This window comes from Hylobates moloch, unplaced genomic scaffold, assembly GCF_009828535.3.
Source record: "Hylobates moloch isolate HMO894 unplaced genomic scaffold, HMol_V3 SCAFFOLD_18, whole genome shotgun sequence".
In the NCBI taxonomy this organism is placed as follows: domain Eukaryota; kingdom Metazoa; phylum Chordata; class Mammalia; order Primates; family Hylobatidae; genus Hylobates; species Hylobates moloch.
Window position 1 is genome coordinate 64115946 of NW_026652293.1, and position 12720 is coordinate 64128665.

The 12720-nt window shown below is 42.1% G+C and overlaps 2 protein-coding genes across 9 annotated transcripts in view; one reads left to right on the top strand and one right to left on the bottom strand.

Moving 5' to 3' along the window:
• Positions 1-12720, top strand: part of TSNAX (translin associated factor X) — a 91504-nt gene that overhangs the window by 42091 nt on the left and 36693 nt on the right. For 2 of the 3 annotated variants that reach the window (XR_004245005.2, XM_032136506.2), the window contains exons 1-2: positions 10537-10663; positions 11092-11196. Coding sequence is in view for 2 of the 3 variants with exons in the window: in XM_032136506.2 (XP_031992397.1) it covers positions 10648-10663; positions 11092-11196 (121 nt within the window). In the remaining variant the exon portion in view is untranslated. Of the gene's footprint in view, positions 1-10536; positions 10664-11091; positions 11197-12720 lie in introns of those variants that run through there. The other variant, XM_058430538.1, reaches the window with a different exon arrangement.
• Positions 3960-10649, bottom strand: LOC131381800 (uncharacterized). Of its 6 annotated transcripts, XR_009210739.1 has the most exons (5): positions 9959-10123; positions 9376-9549; positions 9179-9256; positions 8380-8411; positions 4607-4742 (listed from the first exon to the last, which is right to left on the bottom strand). XR_009210739.1 is itself a non-coding variant. In XM_058430540.1 (4 exons), exons 1-4 carry the CDS (start codon positions 10647-10649, stop codon positions 4729-4731), a joined length of 516 nt encoding a protein of 171 aa, XP_058286523.1. In that variant the 3' UTR covers positions 4607-4728. The 6 variants fall into 6 exon arrangements, 3 of the variants coding, with proteins under 3 accessions (XP_058286524.1, XP_058286523.1, XP_058286522.1); XR_009210738.1 differs by having other exon boundaries at positions 9376-10123; XM_058430540.1 differs by lacking the exons at positions 9376-9549; positions 9959-10123 and adding an exon at positions 10258-10649.

Below are 12720 nucleotides of genomic sequence, written 5' to 3' on the forward strand. Positions count from 1 at the left end.
CACGGTCAATATTTTCTCCATAATTATGGACAAACAGCAAATGTAACAACCACCATTATACCACAGATACAATTGCATGGTAAAGAAAAGGAAAAAAATGTTAATGTAAGATGCAGCAGGCAAAGAAATAGAGGTAGAGCCTATAGCTCTTCTTCGTACAGCTGGTCTTGAGGCTATAACTGGTATTTTCCTCTCCTACGAGCTATTCCACGTTTTGCCTATCTTTCGTTCACACTGAAGCTGGTTGAAGTTCTTTGCCTGATAGGGCAATGTACACCTTTATTTCTTGGGGCTTGAATCCTTAGTGGTTCTGTCTGTGATGGGTTGCTATAGTCAGCTGATAATTTTCACCACTGCACGTGGTATACAACGAAGGACCCCTGGGGATCTCTTGTGATCCAGCTGTACTTCTCCCGGCTTCTATTGTGAAACAGTGATCCTGTTTCCTTTCCTTTTGGTAGCCAAGGTCAGTTAGCAGGTGTCTTCCTGCTGCGAAGCCCCCACTGCCCTGCACAGGGTTTCTTAGTTTCTTAGCTGCTACGCTATTGACATTTGTGGACTGAAAAATTCTTTGTTGTGTGTGGGAGGTTGTCCTGTACACTGTAAAATGTATCCTCGGCTTTTATTCACTAGATATTAGTAGCAACCCTATTCCCACTCCCCAGTTATGACAACTAAAAAGGTCCCCAGACATTGCCAAACATCTTCTGAGAGGAAAATCACCTTTTGCTGAGAACCATTGGGTTAGTGGTTTGAAGCGCCCTAAAGGGACAAATGAGGGTCTCAAGCCAGTGTTCCTTCATGAATGCTCTTCTCCTTTGTTCTATCACTTCTTCACCAGCAAAGCCTATGCTTGGAATGGTGAAGATCCTTCAAATTGCAGCCATACCAGGACTATTGAAGGGCAATTTACCAGGAGAGTATGAAAGGGGTGATTCATTCAAGGAATGGATGCTAAGCAGAATTGCATATTAAGCAATAAATTTGTCATGGAAAACTCGAGCTCTATAGAGAGGAAGGAAAAAAATCACCATACCCCAATATTAAAAAACATTGTTAATATTTTTCTAAATAATGCTTCCACCTTTATTATAATGTATACTTATTGTAAACAATTTGGAAAACAAAATGAAAATAACATTTCTCATAATTTTATCATCAGAAAAGTACATATTTAACATTAAGATATATTTGCGGCCGGGGCAGTGGCTCACACCTGTAATCCAAGCACTTTGGGAGGCCAAGGCGGGCAGATCACAAGGTCAGGAGATCGAAACCATCTTGGCTAACACGGTGAAACCCTGTCTCTACTAAAAAATACAAAAAATTAGCCAGGCATGGTGGCGGGCGCCTGTAGTACCAGCTACTCGGGAGGCTGATGCAAGAGAATGGCATGAACCTGGGAGGCGGAGCTTGCAGTGAGCTGAGATAATGCCACTGCACTCCAGCCTGGGCAACCGAGCGGTACTCCATCTCAAAAAATAAATAAATAAATATATATATATATATATATATATATGTATTTGCTTTAACCAAAGTTAAAACCTATGTATTCTATTGTAAAAGTAATACTTGGTTATTGTCATATCTACGAATTATAGGAATACATACCTTAGAAAGTGAATGTTCTTCCTATTCCTGATCCTCAGATATAACCACTGTTAACATTTGGTGTTTTCTTGTCCACATTTTTTTCTACATGTAACCCAAGTTACATTTTTAAAAATTCATGAATAGGTTCTTACTCTATTGTTTTGCAACTTGCCCTTTTTTCTGATATCTTGAATACCTTTTAATGTAAATATGTAAATTTACCTCATTCTTTTGAAAGCCAGTATCGTATTCCACTGTGTGAGTATAACCTAATTTATTTAACTAATGTATTGGTGGACATTTAAATAATTTCCAATTTTTAGATGCTATAGTGATGCTAAGAGTATCTAATATATGTGGGTATATAAGGTATTGTTAAAACTAATATAAAATATTAAAGGCCAGTTGCAAAATATAAGAATATTGTAGAAAGAGGAGGGGAGGGGTATGTGGTTTTCCAGAGATTCAGCCATATTATAAAGTTACGGTAATTAGGCCAATGTGCTATTAGTAGAAGGGTAAGCAAACAGACCACTGGAACAGAACAGGAAACCTAGAGACAGACCCATGTATAAACGGGATATATAACCACTATGTTGTTACAAATCAGTGGAGAAATGGTAAAATATTCAATATGTGGTCCTGGGACAATCATTTACCAATTCCAAGTTGATTAATGATCTAAGTGGAAAAAGAAAAGATTTAAAACTTTTATAAGAAAATACAGGGTAATACTTTTATAATTTTGATATAAGACAGTAGATTAAACAAGGCATAAAATATACAAGTTGAAAAGATTGATACATTTGATTAAAGATTTTAGAACTTCTTTTCAACCAAAGTTACTATAACAAAATTAAAAGGCAAGCTACAGATAGGGATAATATATTTGCATATCATTTGTTTATTCACTTGTTCATTCAACAAATATGGGTTTTTTTCTTTTTCTTTTTCTTTTTTTTTTTTTTTGAGCCAGAGTCTCACTCTGTTGCCCAGGCTTGAGTGGAGTGGCACAATCTTGGCTCACTGCAACCTCCACCTCCCAGATTCAAGTGACTCTCCTGCCACAGCCTCCCAAGTAGCTGGGATTACAGGCACATGCCACCATGCCCAACTAATTTTTGTATTTTTAGTAAAGATGTGGTTTCACCATGTTGGCCAGGCTGGCCTCGAACTCCTAACCTAAGGTGATCCACCCGCCTTGGCCTCCCAAAGTGCTGGGATTACAGATGTGAACCACCGCACCTGACCTCATTCAACAAATGTGTACTGAGTGTGCAGTATGTGCAGATGCTATCCTAGGCAGTGGAGATATCGCAAAGAATAAAACAGATGAATCCCTATTTATGTGGAGTTTACTTTCTGGTGGAAAAGACAATAGATAAAATAGCAAAATATCTTGTATATATGATTTTAAAAAAACATGGAAGGGAGATAGGAAGTGCCAGGAAGGACATGGGTTGCCATTTTAGATAGGATGGCTAGGAAGGTGTGCTGGTTTTCTATTGCTGCCATAACTAAATTATCACAAACTCAGTTGGCTTAAAGTAACACAAATTTATTATCTTACAGTTTTGGAGGTCAGCAGTCAGAAAACGGACTTACTGGGTTAAAATCAGTGTCCATAAACCTGGGTTTCTTCCTGAGATTCTAGGGGAGAATTTGTGTCCTGACATTTCCTAGCTTTTAGAGGCTTCTTGCATTCCCTGGATTGTACTCCCCTCCACCTCCACCCCAGCCAGCAATCTCATCACTTGGATCTGTTTTCATTATGACATCTCCTTCTCTCTGTTGCCTCCCCCTTTCACTTATAAGGGCCCTTGTGATTACATTGGGCCATCCTGGATAATCCAGGATAATCTCCACCTTAAGATCCTTAAATATAAGCACATTTGCAAAGTCACTTTTGCCATTAAGATAACACATTCACAGGTTCTGGGGATAAGGATGTGGACATCTTTGGGGGCCATTATTTGGGGTACTACAGAAGGCCTCAATGAGAAGGTGACATTTCATGACATTTCTTCATGAAGGAAGAAGGGAGCAAGAAATCTGTGGGAAGAACAATCCAAGCAGACAGAGTAGATGGTGCGAAGGCCTTGAGGCAGAACCATGCCTAGCCTGTTTCAGAACAGAAAAGAGGACAAAGCAAAGTTAGCAAATAGTAGATAAGAAAAAGGTAATGGAGTGGTGGTGAGGGCCACATTACGTAGGACCTTGTAACGACTGCGACCTTTACTCTGAGGGAGATGAGAGTCCTTGTAGAGTTTACTTAGTGCAGTGACATTATCTGATGTATGTTTTAATGGAATCACTCTGCCTATGTGGAAAAATAGCTGAAAGTTAATCAAACTTGAAAGTGGGAGACCAGTGTATTAATTATGTATTGTTGCATAACAAGCTATTCCAAAACTTTAAAACAACAATTATTTTTCATGATTCTTTGGGTTGACTGGATGGATCCTTTGCTCCATGGGGGGGATTGCTGGGTTCATCATGCAGATGCACTCAGGAGTGAGTTTGGCTGTGACTGGGATGTCAAGATGGCTTCACTCATGTGTCTGGTGCCTCAGGTGGGTTGTCTGGAAGGAACAGGGGCTGTTTAGGCTTCACTTGCGAATGGGTAATCAGACTTCTCACGTGGTGGCTCAAAGTTCCAAGAGAGCTAAAGTAGAAAGTGTCACGTCTCCTTAAGGGGTAGGCCTGGAACTGGCTCAGCATCATTTCTTCAAATTCTATTGGTCAAAGCAAGTCAAAAGGCCTGCTCAGTTTCAGGGAGGAAATGGACTGCATCTCAATGAGGAGGACTGACATCCGTATATAGTTAGGAGGCTATTGCTCTATTTCAAGTGACAGATGATAGTAACTTGAGTTAAGGTACTAACAGAATTTGGGGAGACTGGTTGTAATATGAATATGTTTTGAAGGTAGATCCAAAAGGATTTTGGTAATAAAAAGTATCTTAGTCTGCTCAGGCTGCCATAACAAAATACCATAGACTGGGTGGCTTAAACAATAAAAGTTTATTTTCTCAACAGCTCAAGACTGGAAGTTGAAGATCAGGGTACCAGCATGGTTGTGTTTTGGTGAGGACTCTCTTCCTGGCTTGTAGATAACCACCTTCTTGCTCTGTCTTCAAATAGCCTTTCCTTGGTGTATGGAAAGAGAAAGAGATCTTTTCTTATGAGGCCACCAATCCTAATGGATCAAAACCTTTCCCTGGTGCACGGACAGAGAAAGAGATGTAGCCTTTCCTTGGTGCATGGACAGAGAAAGAGAGATTTTCTTGTAAGGCCACCAATCCAATCCTAATGGATCAAAACACCACTCTTATGACCTCATTTAACCTTACTTATCTCCTAAAAGCCCTATCTCCAAATATAGTCACACTAAGGATTAGGCTTCAACATGAATTTGGGGGGGAGGGTGGTCAGAATTCAATCCATAGCAAATAGGATATGGAATGGGAAAGAGAGGAGTCAAAGATGACTCTAGTGTTTAGTCTGATCTGCTGGAAGAATAGAAATTAACTGAAATAGGGAACACTGCTGAAGAAATAGGTATTGGAAGATGGCTATGTTCAGTTTTAGACATGTTAATTTTGAGAAGCATGTTAGACGCTCAAGAGAATATAGTAAATAGGTAATTTGATATGAGTTTGGACTGGATTTATGAGTTTTCTGAACTGAATATATAAAGTGGGGGAATTGTTAGATTATAGATGGCATTTAAAACCATAAGAATGGGATCAACAAGGGAGTAAGTGTAATAGAGAAGAGAGGAGGACTTCTGCAGCAATTCAGTGTTTGGGAAGGTAAGGAGAAACTATAAAGGACTGGGAAGAAGTGGCTACAGAGGTACTATAGAAGGAGAGTCAAGAGAATGTGGTTTCTAGACACAGGGAATGACAACTGTTTTAAATGCTGCTTCAGGGTCAAGTGAGATGAGGAGTAAGAATTGACAATCAGATTTTGCAATGCGGAAGTCATTGCAAAATCCCTAGATTTTGACAAGAGCAGTTTCTGAGAAATGATGGGGTGAAAGCCTGATTAGAAATAGATCAAGAAGAATGGGAGAAGTAGAGATAGTAAATGTTTGCATCCTGTATGGCACCAATCACATTGTCAGGCATAAACCAGGCACAGAAATATTTGTTGAAATATTATCAAACCTATAAAGTACTTTACATCTTTTTTATTATGGAGTATTAAAAATAAACTTAAGCCGACCAGGCACGGTAGCTCACACTTGTAATTTCAGCATTTTGGGAGGCTGAGGTGGGCGGATCACAAGGTCAGGAGTTTGAGACCAGCCTGGCCAACATGGTGAAACCCCGTCTCTACTAAAACTACAAAAAAAAAAAAAAAAAAAAATTAGCTGGGCATGGTGACACACACCTGCAATCCCAGCTACTCAGGAGGCTGAGGCAGAAGAATCGATTGAACCCGGGAGGCGGAGGTTGCAGTGAGCCAAGATCGTACCATTGCGCTCCAGCCTGGGTGACAGAGTGAGACTCCATCTCAAAAAATAAATAAATAAATAAAAATAAAAACAAACTTAAGCCATATTGTTTAATGCTTTTTCCTAATAACATTGAATTATCTATATATTTACATGTATATAGTAAATTTACATATATACACAATATATTTACAAGACTTGAAAGGAATGTTTCCCAACACTTTTAAAAATTTGTTTTAATAGCTTCATTGAAGTATAATTCACATGTAACTCATCATTTAAACTGACTGATTCAACAATTTTTAGTATATTCACAAATAGGTGAAACCATCACCCTAGTCAATTTTAGAACATTTCCATCTCCTCACAAAGAAACCCCACATCCTTTAGCTATCACCCCTCCACCTCACTGTTCCATGGCCCCTAGCCCTAGGCAACCATGAATCTACTTTCTATCTATAGATTTGCCTATTTTGGACATTTTGTATATATGGAATCATATAATAAGTGGTCTTTTGTGACTGACTCCTTTCACTCCGCTTGTTTTCAAGTTTCATCCATGTTGCAGCATGAATAGTCCTTCATTCCTTTTTATTGCCAAATGATATATCATTTTGTTTATCCATTTATCTACTGATAGACATTTGGGTTATTTCTACTTTTTCGTTATTGTGAGTAGTGCTGCTATGAACATTTGTGTTCAAGGTATACAGTTAACAGCGGAATTGCTGGGTCATATGGTAATTCTATGTCCAGCTCTTTGAGGAACTGCCAAATTGTCTTCTATAGTGGCTGGACCATTTTACATTCCTACCAGCAATTGATCAGGGTTCCAGTTTCTTCATATCTTCACCAATTATTATTTTCTGTCTTCTTTTTAAATATAATCATCCTAGTGGATTCGAAGTGATATCTCATTGTGGTTTTGCCCATTACTCTTTACTTCTTCAATATGAGCTTCTCTTTCTTGTGTTATAAAACTGGAACATCATTTTCTCCTACTACATCCTAGCATTGCTTGAAAAATAAATCTTTGAATTTATTCACAATAATGTGTACACTTCACAATACCACTCTGGATCCCACAGATATCTTTTAAATATTATGGTTATCTTTTAAAAAACAGAAACTCCAGGCTGGGCGTGGTGGCTCACGCTTGTAATCTCAGCACTTTGGGAGGCCGAGGTGGGTGGATCACGAGGTCAGGAGATCGAGACCACGATGAAACCCCGTCTCTACTAAAAATACAAAAAATTAGCCGGGCGTGGTGGCGGGCGCCTGTAGTCCCAGCTACTCGGGAGGCTGAGGCAGGAGAATGGCGTGAACCCGGGAGGTGGAGCTTGCAGTGAGCTGAGATTGCGCCACTGCACTGCACTCCAGCCTGGGCGACAGAGCGAGACTCCGTCTCAAAAAAAAAAAAAAAAAAACAGAAACTCCAGATTCTTACAATTCCCCACGATCTCTTCTCTCCCAGGATTTAGTTATTTATGTAATAACTAAATAAGGGAAATGCTGAAATAGATAATCTCTTAATTATCTTCTCTTTACTGGATTATATGATTTTCTTTCACTATCCAAAACCAGTTTTGTTTGTGTTTTTTTTTTTTTTTTGAGGTGAAGTCTTGTTCTGTGGCCCAGGCTGGAGGTCAGTGGCACTATCTTGGCTTACTGCAAACTCCCACCCTGGGTTCAAGAGTTTCTTTGGCCTTAGCCTCTGGGGATTACAGGTGCGTGCCACCACGCCCAGATAATTTTTGTATTTTTTAGTAGAGACTGTTTCACCATGTTGGCCAGGCTGGTCTCGAACTCAAATAATCTGCACGCCTTGGCCTCCCAAACCAGTTTTGATATGCGATTTTTCTCTTAATCTAATGGTGACCAATGAGAGGATTTATGAACTGAATAGCCACCATGCAATTGAAAGGTTTAGTGCTTCATTGAGAGCCAAATATAGGCAATTAGAATGCAACAGGGGGCCAGGCACAGTGGCTCACTGTAATCCCAGCACTTTGGGAGGCCTAGGCAGGTGGATCACTTGAGCCCAGGTGTTTGAGACCAGCCTGGGCAACATGGCGAAACCCTGTCTCCACAAAATAGAGAGAAAAAAAATTAGCCGTGCATAGTAGCATGTGCTTGTAGTCCCAACAACCTGGGAGGCTGAGGTGGGAGGATCACTTGAGCCCGAGGAGGTCAAGGCTGTAGTGAGTGAGCCGTGGACTGCAGCCTGGGTGACAGAGTGAAACCGTGTCAAAAAAAAAAAAAAAAAAAGCAACAATAACAAGTAAAAACAAACATCAGAGGTAAAATCTTACTAAAAATCTTTACCTTCCTCTCCCTGACTTGAGGTGGTTGTCTTCCTTTAAAAAACAAACAAAAAACTGTTTTGCCAAGTACCAAAACTATGTGTTTGCATCTGAAGCAATAAAACAAGGAGACAGCGTAGGGATGCAGGTTGTTACAGACGTTGAAATCTATTTCCTGACAAAGGAGTAGCTACAAGTTGGGACACCTGGGGAAGCCTGGGGTAAATGCATATGCAAATAAGTGCTGGGAAAGTGCTCCTGGGATTCACCTCCCTTAAATACTTTCAGAAGTCATTATAGGTTATGAAACTTAGTGTTCTAATCATTACATTTATGGGAAAGAGTGGAAAGCAGTTCAGGTAACATAGCTGTAGTTGAACAGGCTAGGGGAGTAGTGGCTGGAGAAAGAAAAGAAATATAGTTGATCCAGGTTTTGGAAAGTTGAGATCTTGGGATGTGCTATTCCAGGAGAGTTAGGAAAAATACCCTTTTCCTCAACTATGGTACAGTACAGTAAGTATCGACTCTGAAAATGTTCGTAAGTACTGGCTTCCTTGGATCTAGAGGGAGTCACATTAAAGTGGCTAGATTTGTATCAGAGCTGTCTTTTATTCTTTTTGGCATTGTCAAGTCATTTCTAATCAGAGTAGGGGGAATACTGGTAGATCAGACGTCACTCAAACTCATGAGAATTATCTGTTTAACATCCACAAAGCAAGTAGCCCAACAAGCAAGGTCCCCAGGAGCCTACTTTATCCTTAAGGAATCTGCTTAGTCAATTCACGTATTCACAGGGCTGCAGAGGTATGAGTGGTGGTTACCTTCGTGCCAGAGCAGAACATGCCTTGTAGTTACTGCCATATTCTAGCCAAGTTATTCCATTTACTGTTCCTTTGTTCCTAAATTAACAAGGAGAAAAGACTGTGTGTACAACACATGACTACAATATAGAGGTTATTTAGAGAAAGCTTAAAATGTACTTGTGTTTTCTGTACTAGGCCTAGGGCACCCCACTTACCAAGCCTTGGCCTTAGATTCTCTCTAGACGGTGCTGAATTGCCACCTAGTTACCCATCCTGACGCCAGGAACGTGATTCTTCAACAAACATTGACGGAAGCTTACATGGGGCCGGATCACAGCTCTGAGAAGCACTGGGGCTAGGAGGGGCACAAAATCTAGATACGGCAGCACCTGCTCTTAATGAAAGGCCCACAGTTTAGTGGAACACACCTGCTATTACTCACCTTTCTGTCATTTTGTTTGGGAGAGCCCTGGTGGGAGAGGAGTATGGTATTTAATATTTAATTGAGCAGTTACATGTGAAAGAGCGTCTTCACGAGACTTAACTCCTTTCATCCTCAAATAACCCTACAAGGCGGGTACTATTCTATCCCTATGTTACAGATAAGGAAACTGAGGCAGAGAAGTTGCTTGCTTCATCAAGGTCACACAACCACTCCTTGGAGGCAAATTGAACACAGGCTGTCCGGCTCCTGAGAGCCAGTGGAAAGGAAGGAGTCGGTGGGAGACGGGCAGGGGGAAAAGGTGGAAGCAGACCCGAAGGGCAGGCTTGATCTTCGTAAGAGAAAACAGTACTAACACCATCCACTGATTGACTCGCATATTTCCATCACTTAAACTCCTGGCGTCACTGCCAGGAATGGAAAGTTAAAAAACTCCCAGCTCTGTAAGGTTCTGCCTGGATCCTGAAAAAAACCTTCCCACATGCCCCGAGGAACTCGAGGGCTCGCTTCTTTCTCACACCGCTGGCCCGGGGCACCGGAGGGCCCGCTCCCGCGGACGAACTACAACCCCCACAACGCACCGCGCGCGAAGCTGGGCCCCCGCTGAGGGAAGGGTAAGGTGTCCCGAAGGTGCCTTCAGAAAAAAATTACGCACGTTTTTCGTTGCTTTCCCACGATCACACAGATCTCAGCTCCAGGAGGAGGCATCGTCTTTTTAGTAACAGTGCATGCTGTGAGGCGTGTAGAGTCGCTTCTGTCTTCAGGCACAGCAGAGGGCGGCCGCAATAGTACGCTCGCGCGACGGCGGGGGTGGTGGGCCCTGGACCACGCGGTGGGCGGAGCCAGCTGCGGCGGCCTCCCCTCCCCTCCGGACGTAGGCCGGAAGTACGTGCGCGTAGACTTCCGGCCACTGCGTTGTAGTCGGCCCGGCTGCAAAGCGTTTTTCTGCGGGTTGTTTTCCCAGGTTCCCTCGGCCTGTACCTCGCACACTCCTCTTGCTCCAGGTCCTTCGGTCTCCGCTTGTCTCACCGTAGGCTGTGACGACATGAGCAACAAAGAAGGTGGCGTCCTTAACAACACGGGGCGTTATTTATCCAGAGGGGGTGGTTCTCCAGTCTTTCTATGCAATTTTCCCCTTTTCACCCTTGAAGGATGCCTTGGTCCCTTGCAGACTCGGGGGCGGCAGCTCTGGTTCTCTCCCCGGCCACATCGGCCGTGTTTACACCTCCCTTTTTCTTAAATTTTTGAGGTGTGATTTTATCCTAGTTCAGTAATTGCTGTAATGACAGATCATAGCACCAGTTGGTGGAAACTTGGATGATTTGCTTGGAAAGGCCTGGGCAGCGTCTCTGTCAGTCTGCGGAGAAAGCCTCCAAGGCGAGGGCCCTGTGGGTATCTGGTTTTAAAGCAAGGAGGAGGTTTGCCTGTATTCTGTTTTGCAAACTCTTCGTGATGGAAGATCCCTCTCTTTTTTTCTTCTCTATATAAGGATCAGGAGGGTTCAGGAAAAGGAAGCATGACAATTTCCCACATAACCAAAGAAGAGAAGGGAAGGATGTTAATTCATCTTCACCCGTGATGTTGGCCTTTAAATGTAAGTTCTCTGCAATGTAAGTTGATGAAGGGGAGAGAACAAAATTATTTAGCCATGGTTATGCGCAAGAAAACAGTCCCTAAGAATTTAGATGTGAAACTTTAGCTGGAGGTTTTGTGATGTCGCTAGATCTACCCTAAAAGTCTGGATTACAAAGGCCTTCACTTTTATGTCCCATTAAGAGAAATATTAGTATTAGTAATCAGGTAAACATGACTTAAACACAAGAAACAGTAAACATTAGCTAATTAATATTAGACATGTCACATACTCAGGAATTGTGTACTTGATAATATTTACTCATCTGTTATATGCTAAAATATATTTTCATTTAGTGTGTATTTGTTTACTAGACTTGAAGACAGGGACGGTATCTTTAACTGTAACACTGCACAGAATGGGAGCTTGTATCTATTAGTGAATCTCGTATATCTATATACACATATTTTCACAGTCCCCTTTTCTCAGCATATTAACTTGGACAAGTTATTCTTCATTTCAAAACAAACACAAAATAAAATCCTCTTCCTTTTGTCCCTGTCTATCGACTATCCTGTATCTTACATTTCTGTGATTAAGGAATCTGGGAAGGGCTTAGCTGGTTGATTCCTATTTGCAATCACCTGAAACCTTGATTGGGGCTGAAGGATCCACAGCTGTTGATAGTTTAGGCCTTTTGCCTGCAACCAGCTCTCTGTTCCTGTCCACATGAACTTCTTGTGCTGCTTGGATGTCCTTTGGTGTGGCATCTGGCCTCCAGAGAGAGAGAGAGAGTGCAAGAGAGCAAGGAGGAAACCACAATCTCTTTATGTCCTAATCTCAGACATCAGACACTGTCATTTTTGTCATATTGTGTTTGTTAGAAGGGAGGCAGTTTTAAAAACTGTCTCACATTGACGGGGAGGGAAATTATGTCCCACCCTTTGGAGGGAGGAGTCTCAGGTATTTGTGGATATATTTTAAAACCACCACAGTATCTACTGTAATTGTCAGAAGTTTAAGACAGCTGGCCGTAATTGAATAAAGAGCGTACTGATACAGAAGGTGGAGTTGCGGCTGGGTGTGGTGGCTCACGCCCGTAATCCCAGCACTTTGGTAGGCCGAGGCGGGTGGATGACGAGGTCATGAGTTTGAGACCAGCCTGGCCAACATGGTGAAACCCTGACTCTAATAAAGTACACGGTGAAACCCCGTCTCTACTAAAAATAGAAAAAATTGGCCGGGCGTCTGTAGTCCCTGCTTCTTGGGAGGCTAAGGCGGGAGAATGGCGTGAACCCAGGAGGCGGAGCTTGCAGTGAGCCGAGATCGCGCCACTGCACTCCAGCCTGGGCAACAGAGCAAGGCTCCGTCTCAAAAAAAAAAAAAAAAAGTACGAAAAATTAGCTGGGCGTAGTGGCAGGTGCCTGTAATCCCAGCTACTCCAGAGGCTGAGGCAGGAGAATCGCTTGAACCCGGAACGCGGAGGTTGCAGTGAGCTGAGATCGCGCCGTTGCACTCCAGCCCCGGCGACAGAATGAGACTCCA

What these genes read in the sequence shown, in the direction of transcription:
- LOC131381800 (XM_058430539.1), bottom strand. Translation starts at nt 10,649, where the DNA reads ATGTCGTCACAGCCTACGGTGAGACAAGCGGAGACCGAAGGACCTGGA. An exon ending in GTGGGAAAGCAACGAAAAAC is followed by an intron (nt 9,257 to 10,257) that starts GTGCGTAATTTT and finishes TTGTTAATTTAG; the next exon opens with GAACAAAGGAACAGTAAATG. An exon ending in TGTTCTGCTCTGGCACGAAG is followed by an intron (nt 4,743 to 9,178) that starts GTAACCACCACT and finishes CCATACACCAAG; the next exon opens with GAAAGGCTATTTGAAGACAG.